We start from the raw sequence: 15855 nt of genomic DNA, 5'->3' as shown, positions 1-15855 counted from the left end.
GTAATTTTAACTTTTTTTTCATGTTAGTTGTTTTAATTCACATTCTTACCTTCTCTCCATTGCCTTTCCCTTCCTCCTTTTCTTTCAAACTGCCTCTGAAATCGCAACAAGTTTTCCTTCCTACTTAACTTCCACAAGCTTTCTCCCATTAATCTAGGCTTCATTCAAAAAAAACGTCAGAATCCTTAGCATACTAAGTATGTATCACTGTTTACCTTAGTATGGATGAGTCTGGTCTCCCAGACTACACTTCAAGCCATGTGAACTGAAACTTAAATAGCTACACATTTATAATGTCTAGAACACAACCCTACTTACAATCAATAATACTGACTGTAATAATGGACCTGACTGCTCCACTCATGTTAGAGAATTGTACCCCCTAATAAAGATAACTTGAAGAACTAACCCTCAGTACCTCAGAATAGTTTATCCCAATTTTCCCAGAAATCTCCATATTGCTTTCCATATTGGCTGCACCAATTTGCAGTCCCACCAGCAATGTATGAGTGTACCTCAGAATATTACTTCATTTGGAAACAGGGTCTTTACAAAGGTAATCAAGTTAAAATTAAATAAGTAGGTTTGGCTCTAATTAAATTTGACTGGTGTTTTTATAAAATGGAAAATTTGGACATAAGACAATCCACTATACATTAAGTTTAAAAGGCAAGTTGCAAATAAACCTGCAGAACTGATTTTATTTGGGGGGTAGGGATGCATTTGTGTATGCACAGATAATGTCTGGCAACCTATACATACCCCAACTTTTACTATCAATTGCCGCAGTCTGGCTGGGCACAAAATCATGAGCCACTCAAGCAGGAACAAACTTTATTTTTTAATCTGCCGCCAATGCCCCCATACGCTCCCAGGGCGATTGCCGAGTGCCGTTCTCTGGACCCCAACAGTAAGTACCTCCTCCGGAATTCCCTCCTACCACACTTCCCCAACCAACCTGAGTCCCTCAGGAGGAGGAGGACAGCAGGAGTCCAATATCCATATGAATGCAGATCTTAACATAATCATATCATCTCAATGGCTTGCTGGCGTCACCTTTCAACCAAAAATGCCATGCATCATATTACTTGGCTGTGGCTCTTAGCAATCAATTACCTCTTGGAAAGGATTGCTCCTCACCTCTGTAGATAAATTTTTTTATTCCACACAATTTTGTTCTTTCTAAAGTAAGTGAAGTCCAAGGACACAGTGACACACACCTGTACCAGTTACTTGGGAGTACCAGTTACTTGGGAGGCTAAAGTGGGAGGATCACTTGAGTCCAAGAAATGATCAGACTAGGCAACAGTGAGACCATGTTTCAAGTAAATAAATAAACTTTTAAAAATGTAGGATTAAAGCTGGGCATGGTGGTGCCAGTCTGTAATCCCAGCAACTAGGGAGGCTGAGGCAGGGAGATGGCGAGTTCAAATGTAACTTCAGCAACTTAGCTTGGCCCTAAGCAACTCAGTGAGTCCCCATCTCCAAGTAAAATATAATTTAAAAGGGGCTGAGGATATGGGTCAGTGGTTAAGCACCCCTGGTTTAATCTCTCATACAAAAATAGAAGTAGGATTAAATATAAGTATTATTTCCAAGGTAATCAGATGTCACATATTTATTTAACAATACAATGGATAATTTAATTGATTTTTTAATTCTACTCTACTTCTGAAACTGACCTTGTCATCATACAATTCCAGACTTGATGTTAAACATGGATTGTTCCCCAAAATGGCAGAGAGATTTTATTCTCTTTTATTGCTGAGTAATACTCCATTGTATATATGTGCCACATTTTTTTTTTATCCACTCATCTATTGAAGGGCATCTAGGTTGGCTCTACAGTTTAACTATTGTGAATTGTGCTGCTATAAACATTGATGTGGCTGTGTCCCTGTAATATGCTGTTTTTAAGTCCTTTGGGTATACACCGAGGAGAGAGATAGCTGGGTCAAATGGTGGTTCCATTCCCAATTTTCCCAGAAATCTCCATATTGCTTTCCATATTGGCTGCACCAATTTGCAGTCCCACCAGGAATGTATGAGTGTACCTCCCCCCCCCCATCCTAGTAAACACTTATTATTGTTTGTACTCATAACAGCTGCCATTCTGACTGGAGTGAGATGGAATCTTAAGAGCAGTTTTGATTTGCATTTCTCTAATTGCTAGCAATGATGAACATTTATTGCTGAGTAATATTCCACTGTGTGTGTGTGTGTGTGTTTATATGCCAATATATATTTTGCTGAATTCATTTACTGATATGTTTGTCGATTGATTATATATCCTCTTCTGATAAGTGTCTATTCAGGTCCTTAGTCCGTTTATTATTGGGATATTTACATTTTTGGTGTTTAGCTTTTTGAGTTCTTTATATACCCTAGAGATTAGTACTCTATCTGATGTGTGAGGGGTAAAGATTTTGCTCCCAAGATGTGGCTCTCTATTCACCACACAGATAGTTTCTTTTGCTGAGAAGAAACTTATTAGATGCAGGGTCTCTGGTTGTATTCCTAAGTCCTATCCATTTTGAGTTGAGTTTTTGTGCATCGTGAGAGATAGGGGTTTAATTTCATTTTGTTGCGTATGGATTTTCCAGTTTTCCCAGCACCAGTGGTTGAAGAGGCTATCTTTTCTCCAATGCATATTCTTGGCACTTTTGTCTAATACATGCTAATTATGGTTTTGTGGGTTAGTCTCTGTGTCCTCTATTCTGTACCACTGTTCTACCACTCTCTTTGGTGCCAATATCAAGTTATTTTTGTTACTATTGCTCTGTAGTATAGTTTAAGGTCTGGTATAGTGATGCCACCTGCTTCACTCTTCCTGTTAAGGATTGCTTTAGCTATTCTGGGTCTCTTATGGTCATTTTGATAATATTAATTCTGCCTATCCAAGAGCAAAGTAGATTTTCCATCTTCTAAGGTCTTTGATTTCTTTGTTTAGGGTTCTGTAATTTTCATTATATAGATCTTTCACCTCTTTTGTTAAATTGATTCCCAAGAGTTTTTTGTTTGTTTGTTTGTTTTTTTGAGGCTATCATAAATGGGATAGTTTTCCTCGTTTCCCTTTATGAGAATTTGTCACTGATATACAGAAATGCCTTTGATTTATGGGTGTTGATTTTATATCCTGCTATTTTGCTGAATTTATTTACTAGTTCCCGAAGTTTTCTGGTGGAACTTTTAGGGTCTTCTAGGTATAGAATCATATCATCAGCAAATAGTGCCAATTTGAGTTCTTCTTTTCCTATGTGTATCCCTTTCATTTTTTTCATCTAATTGTGCTGGTCAGTGTTTCAAGAACTATATTAAATGAAATAGTTTAAGAGGGCAAATCCTTCTATGCCTTTATTTTGGACTACGTGAGATTTCAATGGGTGAAGTACTAGCAACAGTACCACCAAGTAACCACAATGTTAGATCCCTAAGTATCTTGCAAAACCAAAAATTACAGAAGTCACATTCAACTTTATAAAATCAGTTAATGACAACATGAGTAATTAGCTTTAAAAAAAAAAAATCAAGAACATCACAATAGACCCAGACTATTAGCACTAAAGTGCTAAAATAACACAACCTGGGAAAGAAAGAAAGAAAAGAAAGAAAGGAAGGAAGGAAGGAAGGGAAGGAGGGAGGGAGGAGAAAAGAACAGAAGAAAGAAGCTATTAAGTCAACAAACATCTAGAGTAAAAAAAAGTGTAACAAACACAAAAAAGGCTTAAAGGATATAAGGCAATAATGACTCTTGAACAATAGAAAGCTTAGAAGGAGCAGTAACCTGAGCAAGTCCTTAAAACACAATTCCTTAAATACTGACAATTGTATTTGGCAATTATACCTCAACAATAAGAAAATAATAATGAGAGGGAACAATAAGAAAGTAATAAACTACATAGAGAACAAAAATAGTTACAGATTACACTTACATCTTTTTAGCTAAAGGGCACCCCTGTGATGACTTCAAATAAGACAATGATGCAAATAAGCAAGTATGCTTATCAGGATAAGGCTTGGTTTTTATTGAGGGAAAAAAAACCTAGAAGTTGAAAATTGCTTCTTTTCAGTCACAGGCAAAGTTGATTAAGTCAAAACCCTTCTGTACTCAGTCATAGGGAAGGTCCTTGTTCAGTTGGGTTCCCTATGGGAGAGAGAGAAGCCTCCTCCAATTTAAAAATGCAAAAAAAAACCCAAATGAGACTAATAATTTTTTTTTTAAAAAAGTGAACTCTTTTTGAAGAAGCATATGCAAATCTAAAAAAAATTGCTAGCATAATCAAAAGACAATATTTTTGGCTTTGGTTACTTATGTCCAGTTTTGAGCCTCTGACATTTTCCAAAGTATTCCAAATTTTTTCACATTCCCTAAATAACCCTGATTACATCAGTAAGAGGAAATTATCAGTGTCACACCCTTAAGTCCATCAAATATTGAATGGTGAAAACATCTGATCCTAATTCCTTACTAGTTCCTAGAAGAATCAAGGCTTCTTCCTTGGGGCCATTAAATCTGAAACCTTCTAAACATAACATTGCTTCACAGAAAGAGAACGCCCTCCCAAGACATACTTCCTTATGCAAACTTCAAAGTACTAGCTGCTTCCTCCAAGGTACCATCTTTAATCATCCTGCAAATTAATATTCCCATAAAGCAAACTAAACACATACACACACAAAATCCTTGCAACCTCAGCAAAGAAAAACCATGGGAAAATATTCTGGGGGCGGTGGGGGGGGGACTTCTAAAAAGTTATAATGGCTAACTTTTTTTTTTTTTTTTTTAAAGAGAGAGTGAGAGAGGAGAGAGAGAAAGAGAGAATTTTTAATATTTATTTATTTATTTTTTTAGTTCTCGGCGGACACAACATCTTTGTTGGTATGTGGTGCTGAGAATCGAACCCGGGCCGCACGCATGCCAGGCGAGCGCGCTACCGCTTGAGCCACATCCCCAGCCCTAATGGCTAACTTTTTAAACTAAGATAATCGCATACAAAACATACTTTAATCTACAAAATCCCAAACTATAAACATATTTTCCATTCCAAAGAACAGAAAGCTTTTATTTTCTCCTTGATCTTAGGACTTATTTTACTGCTTACTTATGCCTAGAAGGCCTTTTAATTTGAAAGAATTACGAAAGCTCTCTTTTCAAGGATCCCTAAAAACACCAGGCAGACCAATACTTCAAATATTAGCACAAATAGTTACAGTTTTAGAGCTTCAAAAAAAAAATTACTAGAATAAAAGTACAGAGAGTTTGCTGACATCAGAAGTTAACTGCTTCCTCATAGCATAAACAATTTGGCAAAGAACTGTATATTACAATGAGAACCAAATCAATAGATACCGTCCTTAAAAGGGAATTTAAAAAAAAAAAAAGACAGTAGTTCTTTGAATCATAAATTCCTAACATAGCCAAAAAGATTTTTCTTAACCAGATGTAGTGGCACAGCCTATAATCCCAGTGACTCAGGAGGCTGAGGCAGAAGGATTACAAATTCAAGGCCAGTCGCACAACTTAGTGAGACCCTATCTCAATAATATAAAAAATAAAAAGGACTGGGGATATAGTGAAGTAGTAGAGAACCCCTGGGTTCAGGTTCAGTCTCCAGTACTGGGGAGAGGTGTTTCTTTAAAGGATAATCTAAAACTTTGCTTTATCAACTACCTGAGCATCTAAACCAGAATGATTAAAATATTCATATTTCAATCTTTAAATTGACTGACTACACTTTGTCAAAGGTAACTTGTGAGTTGTTTTATCCATGATATCTTAGCATGCCTCCAATCCTTCCCTTAAAAGGACAAGCAACTCTACCAATAATGATTAAAAAAGGGGGGGGACTTTTACATATATCATCTCACCCGATAATGGTAAAATTATTATTCAATAATTGAACTAATTATAATACTATGTATTATATTATGATATTTTTATATTACACATATTATATAGTTATATAATTACATATATGCTATATATTTTACATATATTACATTATAATAATGTATTATTCCATTATTCCATTTCATAAATGACCTACCAAAGAATAATTGGTAAACGGAATGGAAATCAAAGAAAAATACACACACACACACACACACACACACACACACACACACGGCTAAGTTAGGGATAAAAATTCCCAAATTCTCATTTATAATGAAACAATTGGGGGCCAGGGTTGTGGCTCAGTAGTAGAGCACTTACCTGACATGTGTGAGGCACTGGGTTTGATTCTCAGCACAACATTTAAATAATTAAAATAAAGGCCCATTGACAACTAAAAAAAATATTAAAAAAAAAAAGAAAGAAACAATTGTATCTCAACCATCAAAGCTGCAACATTTTGGCCAGTAGATATCACAATGGATTTGAGAGTCAAGAAATATGGACCCTATCACTAGTTTATGTAAGGATGGCATTAACCTTGTTATTTCATTTTGTGAAAGTGAGACTAATAATACCTAATTTGGCCAACTAGGAATAGAAAATAATATGTGTAGAGCCCACAAAAATATACACATAAGTCAGCTGTCATTGAGTGGGACTGGTAGAAAGGATCTCTGATCCACCCAGACACCACCTGGCTGCCCCAGGGGCCAAGAGGATTACTTTCTCAGTGCAAGTGTAACACATTCAGGACACACTAAATGGTAAGCTCCTTAAGACTAGAGCTTATCATAGTCATTTCATATTCTCAGAACCTATATACACCCTGATATAAAGTAGGTCTCCACTAGTACTTCCTTAAATTCCTTACAGATGAAAGGCACTCACTTCCAAAAAAAGGAAAGGAAACAAACAAACAAAAAAAAAAAAAAAACCCCAACAACAACAACAAAAAAAAACTATTGGCTAAAAATTCACCCCTCTCTATGAAAAATTACAGTCAACTGCTGTCGTTAGGCAGAGGCTTATTAATCACTGAAAACAAGTAGCATTAAAATAAAATCAAAGACAACAACATTCCACTGGAAGTTGTGACAACTGAAACCACTGTTTACAAATAGAAAATGCATGAATGGTCCCTGCACCTATGAAACATTTCAATAAGAACATCTGTCCATTTTCACAGAAACAAATGTCTACTTCTTTTAAGGTGGAAATAAATTTTCAGTGGTTGACAGCTTAAGACATATGGATCACTACAAATGGAGAATATAAGCAAATTTATATCTCACTTCTTTAGAGACACAATATATTTTAGAAAAAGCAATGGTTCTTCTTGTACAGAAACAACAGAAAAGCACAATCCAATGAAGTGAAGATTAAAAGGAGCTATAGCATCTACTAAAATCATGGTCAACATTAAATATCTTACCCTACATACTATTAAATCTTCTGGATTGTCTTTTGTGAAATCAAAGATCTAATAGTTTTTCCTTCAAAACAAGTTATTTACATAAATTGCCTATTGTACCTCCTTCTAATACAAATTATATGCATGAGATATTAAGTGAACAAATCTCACAAGTTTTTCCAAGACTATGTCTTTCTGAGTTTTCAATTTAGCACCCCTTAATTCTTTGTATCTAACACATTTTTCTTCCAACACCTTAAGATGTATATAGTAGATGTTTAAATCACCCTCTTCCAACCCAGAAGACAGGAAGAGAGCAGTTTCTAGATAAGATACCTAAGAGCAGACTAAGGGTCTGTAAACCAACCAACAAAATATTTATTCGAGGCCTGGGGTTGTGGCTCAGTGGTAGAGCACTTGCCATGCACCCATGAGGCACTGGGTTCAATACTCAGCACTACATAAAAATAAATGAATAAAATAAAGATATTGTGTCCATCTACAACTAAAAAATAATAATTTTTTTAATGTTTATTCCAGTAAAGGATGATGGATAGGGGAACAATAGGAATTAAGTCTACTAATAAGTCCACAATAAATACTGGGAAAATCTTAAAGGGAATAAAGCATGAAGCTAACTTAAACATACACACTTTTAGTTCTAATAATGACCAAAAAACTGGTGTGTACACTTAGTATAAAAAAATTAAGGGCTAAGTATTTACCTCAGTGGCACAGTGAAAGCTAAAAACATTCACAAAACTCTGGGTTTAACCGCCAGCACAGGGAAAAATCAATCATCAAATAAGACTTCTTCTAAAAGCAGTATTCCCAAATTGTCTAAACTTTTTTTTTCCCTTCAGGTTGTGGAGGACCCAACTCAGGGCTTTCTTGTACATACTAGGCAAGCACTCTGCCACTGAGCTAAATCCCCAAACCCTAAACTTTCTTTTTTAAGTACTGGAGATTAAACCCAAGGGTGTTTTACCACTAAGCTACAACCTCAACCCCTTGTTATATTTTATTTTCAGACAGGGTTTTCTAAGTTACCCAAGCTGGCTTCCAACTTGCCAAGGCTGGCCTCAAACTTGGGATCCTTCTGCCTTGGCTGCCCAAGTGTCTAAGATTAAAGGCATATACTACCATTCCTGAGCTCCAAATTGTCTAATTTTTAAAATATGTTTGGGAATGTCATAAATTAGACCAGTTATATTTTGTTCCCAGAAAAATAAAGCAGATGTCTTTCTACAAACTATCAAAACATAAAAAGATAATCAATTACACTCTTAGCTTTAATAATTTAATACTTAATTTCAAAATAAGTTAGCGCTTCCTCAGAGGTATGTACTAATAAATTAATACTTCTTATAATAAAAATGAAGTGACATAATTATCTTATAAATAAAACAAATTTTAATTTTGGTTAGCATCTGTTGAGCCAGCAATTAACATCAAAAAAAGGAAACAAATCCAAAAAAGGAAACAAATGAATTCAGAAGAGTAATGATGATAAGATCCATGGGCCAACCCTATTAACTACATATTGTTTTATCCCCATTTTACAGATAAGGCAACTGTGGCACAGAAAAGTAACTTGTCCATATTCACAGGGAGGGGAATAAAATATTGAATCTCAAAAAAGGAAACCAATTCAAATCTTTTTTTTTCTTAAGTGGTATTAGCAAAAAAAAAAGGGCTGTCAAAACATGTAAACAGCTATGTGTCTAGTCTTAGTGACTAAAATGATGATATCACCAACCCTCACTAAATGTTTTTAAAGGAAAATACATACATTCACTTTGGATTGTAATTTTCCAAAAATTCAATAACTTTAAAGAAACTGGGAAACTAGGCTTAATACACATTAACTATGTCTAATTTCATGCTCACTTTATATTATCTAAAACATATGAGTTCCCAAAATGAGAACAATATATTAATAATCATTTATAAACTTTCAAGGAATCAAGAACTGAATTTCATATCTAAAACAATAAAAGAACAGTAATTAAAGATTGTCTAGTTCAATCCCTGTATTTCACAAATGAGGAAAAACCAATTCAGTTTTAAAAGATTTTCCCAAATACATCTAAATGTCAAAATCTGGACTAGAATTTATTTTCTGGTCCAACTGCTCTTTTTATTATACCATAAGGCAGGATACATAATAAAATACTATATTTAGCCAGGCATGGTGGTGCACGCCAGTAATCCCAGCAGCTCAGGAGGCTGAAGCAGGAGGAAGAAGAGTTCAAGCCAGCCTCAGCAACTTAGCCAGGCCCTAACCAACTCAGTAAGACCATGTCTCTAAATAAAATATGAAAAAGGGCTGGGGATGTAGCTTAGTGGTTAAGCACCTCTGGGTTCAATCTCAGGTTAAAAAAAAAAAATCTAAGTTTCTGGAATAGGGTTACTGAAAGAAAAAAACAAAATGAAATTATTTAAATCTAAAAAATTAAAATTTTTGAAAAGGAATTATACAAAGTATACAAATGCTTAAAAAAAATCCATCCTGAGACAGTACAAGGTTCAAGACAGCCAGAATAAATATGGTTTCACAGACAAGAAAAAAAGGAATATGATCAGTGACAAAAAGTAGACTGGATCTTTAGGGACTTGCTCAAAAGCTTAGAATCAAACAAGTCAATAAGATATGTTGTGATAAAATCTGGCTAAAACTGGAGAACATGGATTTTTTATAGAGTAGATAATTAACCTTCTTTTCATCTATTATAAAAAGATTAGCCAGAGGTAGGAGAAAGTTAGAAAGTAAGTAAAGCCAGATGATATGAAGACTATGTTTATGCAGACTCCACATAACTGAGTATGACAGTGAATACTGTAGTTTTTCAACAATTAAGTTTTAGATCCCAATAGTCTTACCTTTATTTGTGATAAAAAAAGTGCCTAAAATAGGGAAAAAAAACCCAGTATCTAATGTTAAATTTCATTTCTACTAACTATATAACTTTACCCTCTAATAATTATAAACACATGACATGTCAATGACCTAGCTAGCACCCTATCCCTATGCCTGAGTTAATAATCTTACCATATCATCATTTTATATTATCAAACTCTCCATGCTTATCTTAAAATTGAAGAAATTTTAAAAATGAACATGACAATCTCTTAAGGAGAAAACAATGTAAAACTGTTTCTAGGGTATAAACTCAATTAAGTGTTTTTAACAAAGAAAGTATACTGAAGGTAATAGGTGATTTTCGCACTGTTTATCCTATTTTTTGCTGGATTTTCTGTAATGAGATTTTGGGGGGGGATGGGGGGAGCGCGTGCTGGGGGTTAGAACCAGAGGTGCTTAACCACTGAGCCACATCCCAAGCCCTTTTCAATATTTTATTTAGAGACAGGGCCTAACTGAGTTGCTGAGGCTGGCTCTGAACTTGCAGTTCTCCTGCCTCAGCTTTCCGAGCCACTAGGATTACAGGCCTGTGCAACGACACCAGGCTTGTAATGAGAAATTTTAAGGACCCAAAGTATATGTTAGCCAAAGCTAAAACATCAAAAGGCTTAAATAAAACATTTGCAATACTTTTTCTGAATGTTCTCCTTCCGATAAGCCTCAGCATACTCAAATGTTCCTTTAACCAATCACTTAAATAACAGAAAACTCCCTATTTTTTACAGTTTTTTTCCTTCTTAAATTAACATTTACAGGAAAAACAGCCAAAAATAGATAAAATTTTATTATTTAATACAATATTCTGACTATAATAACAAGAGATTGAGAACCCCCTCGTCTCCATACTCCCCTCCAACTAAACATGAGCATTGTTTCCACCTTTTCTTCTGGAATGATGCTAGACTGCACTGACCACAAAATCTCTTACCTGTCTGAGACTCAAGCAGTAAGAAAAGGCAAATAGCCAACTTAATCTGGGACTTCTTCAATCAGCAGTTTAAAGTCACCTATAGGGTACTATGCTAGACACAGGGAAATTCTCTTGTTTTTTGGTTTTTTTCCTCCAGAAATACAACTTGTCAAACTCACCTAACCTTGTGGCCTGGCCTCATTAACACCACAGTTCCTAATGGTCTATCTCACTGCCTTGTGAAAGGGGTGGGCCAGGACTCCAACAACCCAAAGCTGAAGAGACAATCACAACCAGAGTCAGAGATATCATCTATGGAGCTAATATTAAGCAGTAACAGTCTCCATGTAATAGCCATGATGGACAACCCACTGTCACCAGAGTCTATTCTACTACCTCCTCCTCAATTTCAAACCAGAGCCCCTCTTCAGGTATTCTACCACTTTTCCCATTCTTTCACAATTAAGTATAATACTAAATATTCGGTAGCTACTCTGAACCAGGCCCTGAAGTCTGAAACTACTTAAAAGGTAAAACAAAGATTACATGAAACTGAAAATATACTACCTCGTAGACTTACAAAAGGCTTGTATGTCTACGTATGTGAAGAGGTAACTTTACAAATTACACATTACAATCTAAACATAGTCACTTGTTTGGGTCAGGCTATAATACTAAGTTAAGAAAAATGAATTTTACTAATTTCACATGTAAGCAGAATACCAGTGATATAGAATAAGACACATCAAAAGCACTGGGGGTTGGGGGGCGGGTCTTGGTACTGGAGATTGAACCCAGGGGCGCTCTACCATGGAGCTTCTTATTTTGAGACAGGGTCTCAAGAAATTGCCCAGATAAATTGCTGGTGTCCAATTTGCAATTCTCCTGAGCTTCTTCCACAATCACTGGGATTACAGGGTGCACCACCACAGCCAGATAGACATTTATTTTTAAGTTACCTTATCCAATTAAGGTATTTATTGTAGACATGCCCTACACCTTATTTGGACAAATGAATAAATTATGTAAACTTTGATATTTATAGAATTAAATTTCAACTCACCCTAAATGTTTTCACAGCTGCTGACTCTCTGAAAAGTATAATTTTGTTAAGCCCAGCCTCTCTTCTCTATTCCACATGCTGACTCAATCTTACCCCTACTAATCATTCACTTTTGGATGTCAAAAAGTGAAATAAAGGATTTGGAGAATTTTTTTTCTTATATGCAAAAGGCAGTGCTCCTGATCAAATTGCAGAAAGAAATGACAGTCCTTTACTTTAAAACCCTAACAATCTAAGAGATAAGAAGCCAGGCATGGTGGCACACACCTATAGTTCCAGCTACACAGAAGATTGAAGTGAGAAGATCACTTGAGTTCACAAGGTCAAGTCAGGTCTGGGGAACACAGTGAGACCCATCTCAAAATAATAATAATAACAATAATAATAATAACAGGGCTGGGGATGTAGCCCAATCGCCTGGCATGCATGAGGCCCGGGTTCGATCCTCAGCACCACATACAAACAAAGATGTTGTATCTGCCGAAAACTAAAAAAATAAATATTAAAAAAATTCTCTCCCTTTAAAAAAAAACAATAATAACAACAATAATAATAATAGAAAGAAGCAAAAAAAACTATAGGATTAAGTATGAAATTACAAAAGATACTGTGAAACTACAGAGGCAGATAAATAGAGAGAGAATTATTCAGGTAACACAACCTGATCAAAAAGACAGGTACAAACTGGCCAGCTAAGGATGGGAAGTGTTCCAAGCCTAGCACAGAGCATCTACAAAAGAACAGAGTAATTATCTTTGCTTTTCTTGACTTTGTAATTCTTAGAAGACGGGATGGCAATTTTCTTTAGAAAATAACACTTCAAATTACCTTGAGATATTTAGCCATATTCTGGAAGTGCATTAGAATTTATTTAAATATGAAAGGATATAACCAATTTTAATAGTATCTTTGGAATGATCTCATTTGACCAGGCACAGACAATTCGGTATTGCCAATGACAAAATACACACTGCAAGCAATTAATTAATTCACCTGAGTGGAAGCCCTAGAAAGAGCTTCAGTCTGACATCCTTGAGATGAGAATCCCACTTATTCAGTGTGTGGCATTGGCAAATCTCTCTGTGCTTCCATGTTCTAATCTGATTATATTTATTAACATATTTAAATATTGTTTGTCTCCTTCAACTAGAATGTAAACAGTAAGAGCAGAAACTGCCTTAACCACCTCTGCATCAGTAGTCTGTGCCATTTTGTGGGAATACTTCATATCTTTGTGTAAGTGAATTAATAGTAAAGAATATCACCACTCCTAAAGCCCTAGACTTTGACAATGAACTATGCCCCACAAAGTCTGTGTAGCCCAGCAATCTGGCAAAAGTATCACTGTTAAAAGATTTAATCATTACATCTGTTTCGAAATCAATAATAACTACCATTTCTAAAAATAATTAGCCCAATTCTGAGAAATTATTTTAGTAGAGTCCCCTTAATACCAATGCTTTCCTAAAATGTAAATTGTGAGAAAGAACAATCATCCACATGGGGAAATGGATTCTCAATGATTCATTCTTCTTTAATACTGTAGATTTTAAGCCCACCTGATTTCAGCCATTTTTAATATTGTTCCATAGCATGTCGTAGACAATCAGCTTTTAGCACACTTTTGCGATCTGAATCACCACTCCTTAAATATATAAAATGTACCACCCTCTGATGGAAAACTGCTTGGGGATCTCCTATATGAAACAGGGTGAAGAGAGATGAAAATGATTTCGGAAATCTTAGAAACATAACACCAGGCCCACATTGCAAAGAATAACTTTTTGCTGGTGATGACTCAAATTACAATCCCTACATAAAAGATCTAATGAAAGGAATCTGTCACGTATGGAAAACAGTGACCGTCTGGCCAAGCACAAAAACAAGTTTTAAATCCACCCACACTTTGCTTAATTCGGAACTTTTAAGGAGCATTAATACTTTCCCCCAAAAGTCTGTTTAAAAGTCCTAAATAAAACAATACAATTGCCCTTACAGTCAGTCCCTCACACATAGGAGTCTGGTGTAGTCAAATAAACAAATGACAGGAAAGCTAACGCTGCTTTTCAAGATTAACGTGGATTTCCAATGACAAGACTGCCACCTGGACACAAGTTGGAAATCCGAGAGCTCGTTCCTTTCGGAGAGTAGAAAATAGAGAAAATTTCAACGGCACTAAAAGTTTCCACCTTCTCACACACCCCCTTCCCCCCAGCATGGGGTCGGGGGCTCCGCCTAGCCAGAGGCGCGTGGAGGAAATCTGCACTTGACTTCCGTCCCCTCCCCGGGTAGGAATGAGACCTTTCCTTCCTGCCCGCAGACCCCCACACCCGCCAGGGGCAGCTCCCCGCGGGGCGCTCGGCCAGACGGAAATGGAGACGCGCAGCTCGGCGTCCCTTCTCCAGCGACCCCGGCCCACGGCCGCGCTCCGACGGGCGCGCACACACCCCGCGCCCCGCAGGCTGGTGCGCCGCGGGAAGGCTCGAGCGGTTTGGCCCGGAGCTCCCAAAGGCCAGAGCCGGCCCCCGCCACGTCCAGCATGGTCTCCCCTCTTGGCCACGCGCGAGCCGCCCCGGCCGCCTCCCCTCCCCTCCCCCGCTGCGCGGGCCGCTCATCCCCCGCGCCGCCCGCGGCGCGCAGTCCAACCGCCCCCGCGCTAGGCCCTTCAGGCAGCGCCCCGAGTGTCAAGAACCCGGGTCGTCCGCCGCCGGAGCGAGGGCTCCGCGCCACCCCCGCCGCCCTCCCGCCGCACCTACCATGGTACAGATGGAAGCGAATTTGGAGACTGTCATTAGGATTTCCATCCGCCCAGCGCCATCTTCCACCCAATCACAGCGGCGGCGGCGGGCGGGGGAGGAGGGCAGCCGGGCCCCCCGCTCGCACCGCAACCCGCGGGCGGACCCCGAGCCGCCGCGGACCCACGCACAGAGCCTGCTGGGCCTCCGCTGCCGTCGTAGCCGCCGGCGCTCAGGCACTCTCGGCCTCGGCCCTAGCCCCCGCCTGCCGGCCGCCCGCCCCCGGCTCCGCCCCGGCGCAGGGCGCAGCCGCTGCCTCCGGGCCCGCGCCTGCCCGCGAAGCCGCTCGCCGCACACCCCGCCCAGCGCGCCGGGAAGCGGGCTCCGCGGAGGCCCTAAAGCCCGGCAGTTGCGCTGCACGGCAGCACTGCCCAACCCGCCCGTCGGTGCCCGCCTCCGCGGTTCTGTAGCTGCAGCCACAAAACTCCAGCCCCTCCCTGGCCAGCGTACGACCCCGCCCACTGCTCGGCGCCCGCCTCCCAGGCCTGGGTGCGCGAGCGGCGGAACTCTGGCCCGGCCCCACCCCTTTGCGTGTCGGGGGCGGTGCCGAGGATGGGCATTGGCTCAGTCCCGCCCGCTGCGCGGTCCTAAAGTCTCCGCTCCCGCAGAGCTCTGGCTGTTGGAGGGGTTTTGGGGGTAGGCGCGTTGAGCTGCTGAGTACAGGTGGCTGCGACTAGGGGAAACCCTGCAAAGAACTGACTTGCAGCACCCTGCCGTGAGCTAGGAGACCCTGCTCCCGAAACAAAGAACAGAGACCATGACCTGGATAATTCTGGGTGGGGTGAGGGGAAATGTCCCAAACACTTGGTTTCTTTCCTTTTACATAATTTGGGTGAACCATCTGAATTAGATCCCCC

The 15855-nt window shown here is 38.8% G+C and overlaps 1 protein-coding gene across 2 annotated transcripts in view; it reads right to left on the bottom strand.

The window, feature by feature from the left end:
• Usp12 (ubiquitin specific peptidase 12) overlaps nt 1–15509 on the bottom strand; it is a 77405-nt gene extending 61896 nt beyond the window's left edge. Inside the window, exon 1 of one of the 2 annotated variants that reach the window (XM_005317050.4) lies at nt 14960–15509. In XM_005317050.4, the coding sequence (XP_005317107.1) occupies nt 14960–15007 (48 nt within the window). In that variant the 5' untranslated portion in view covers nt 15008–15509. The remainder of the gene's footprint in view (nt 1–14959) is intronic. The other variant, XM_040281648.2, reaches the window with a different exon arrangement.
• Nucleotides 15510–15855: the final 346 nt, after the last annotated feature.

The sequence above is a fragment of the Ictidomys tridecemlineatus genome, chromosome 6, assembly GCF_052094955.1.
Source record: "Ictidomys tridecemlineatus isolate mIctTri1 chromosome 6, mIctTri1.hap1, whole genome shotgun sequence".
Taxonomy (NCBI): Eukaryota; Metazoa; Chordata; class Mammalia; order Rodentia; family Sciuridae; genus Ictidomys; species Ictidomys tridecemlineatus.
The sequence above is the reverse complement of the archived record's forward strand: the minus strand, read 5'-3'. Positions and strand labels throughout refer to the sequence as shown.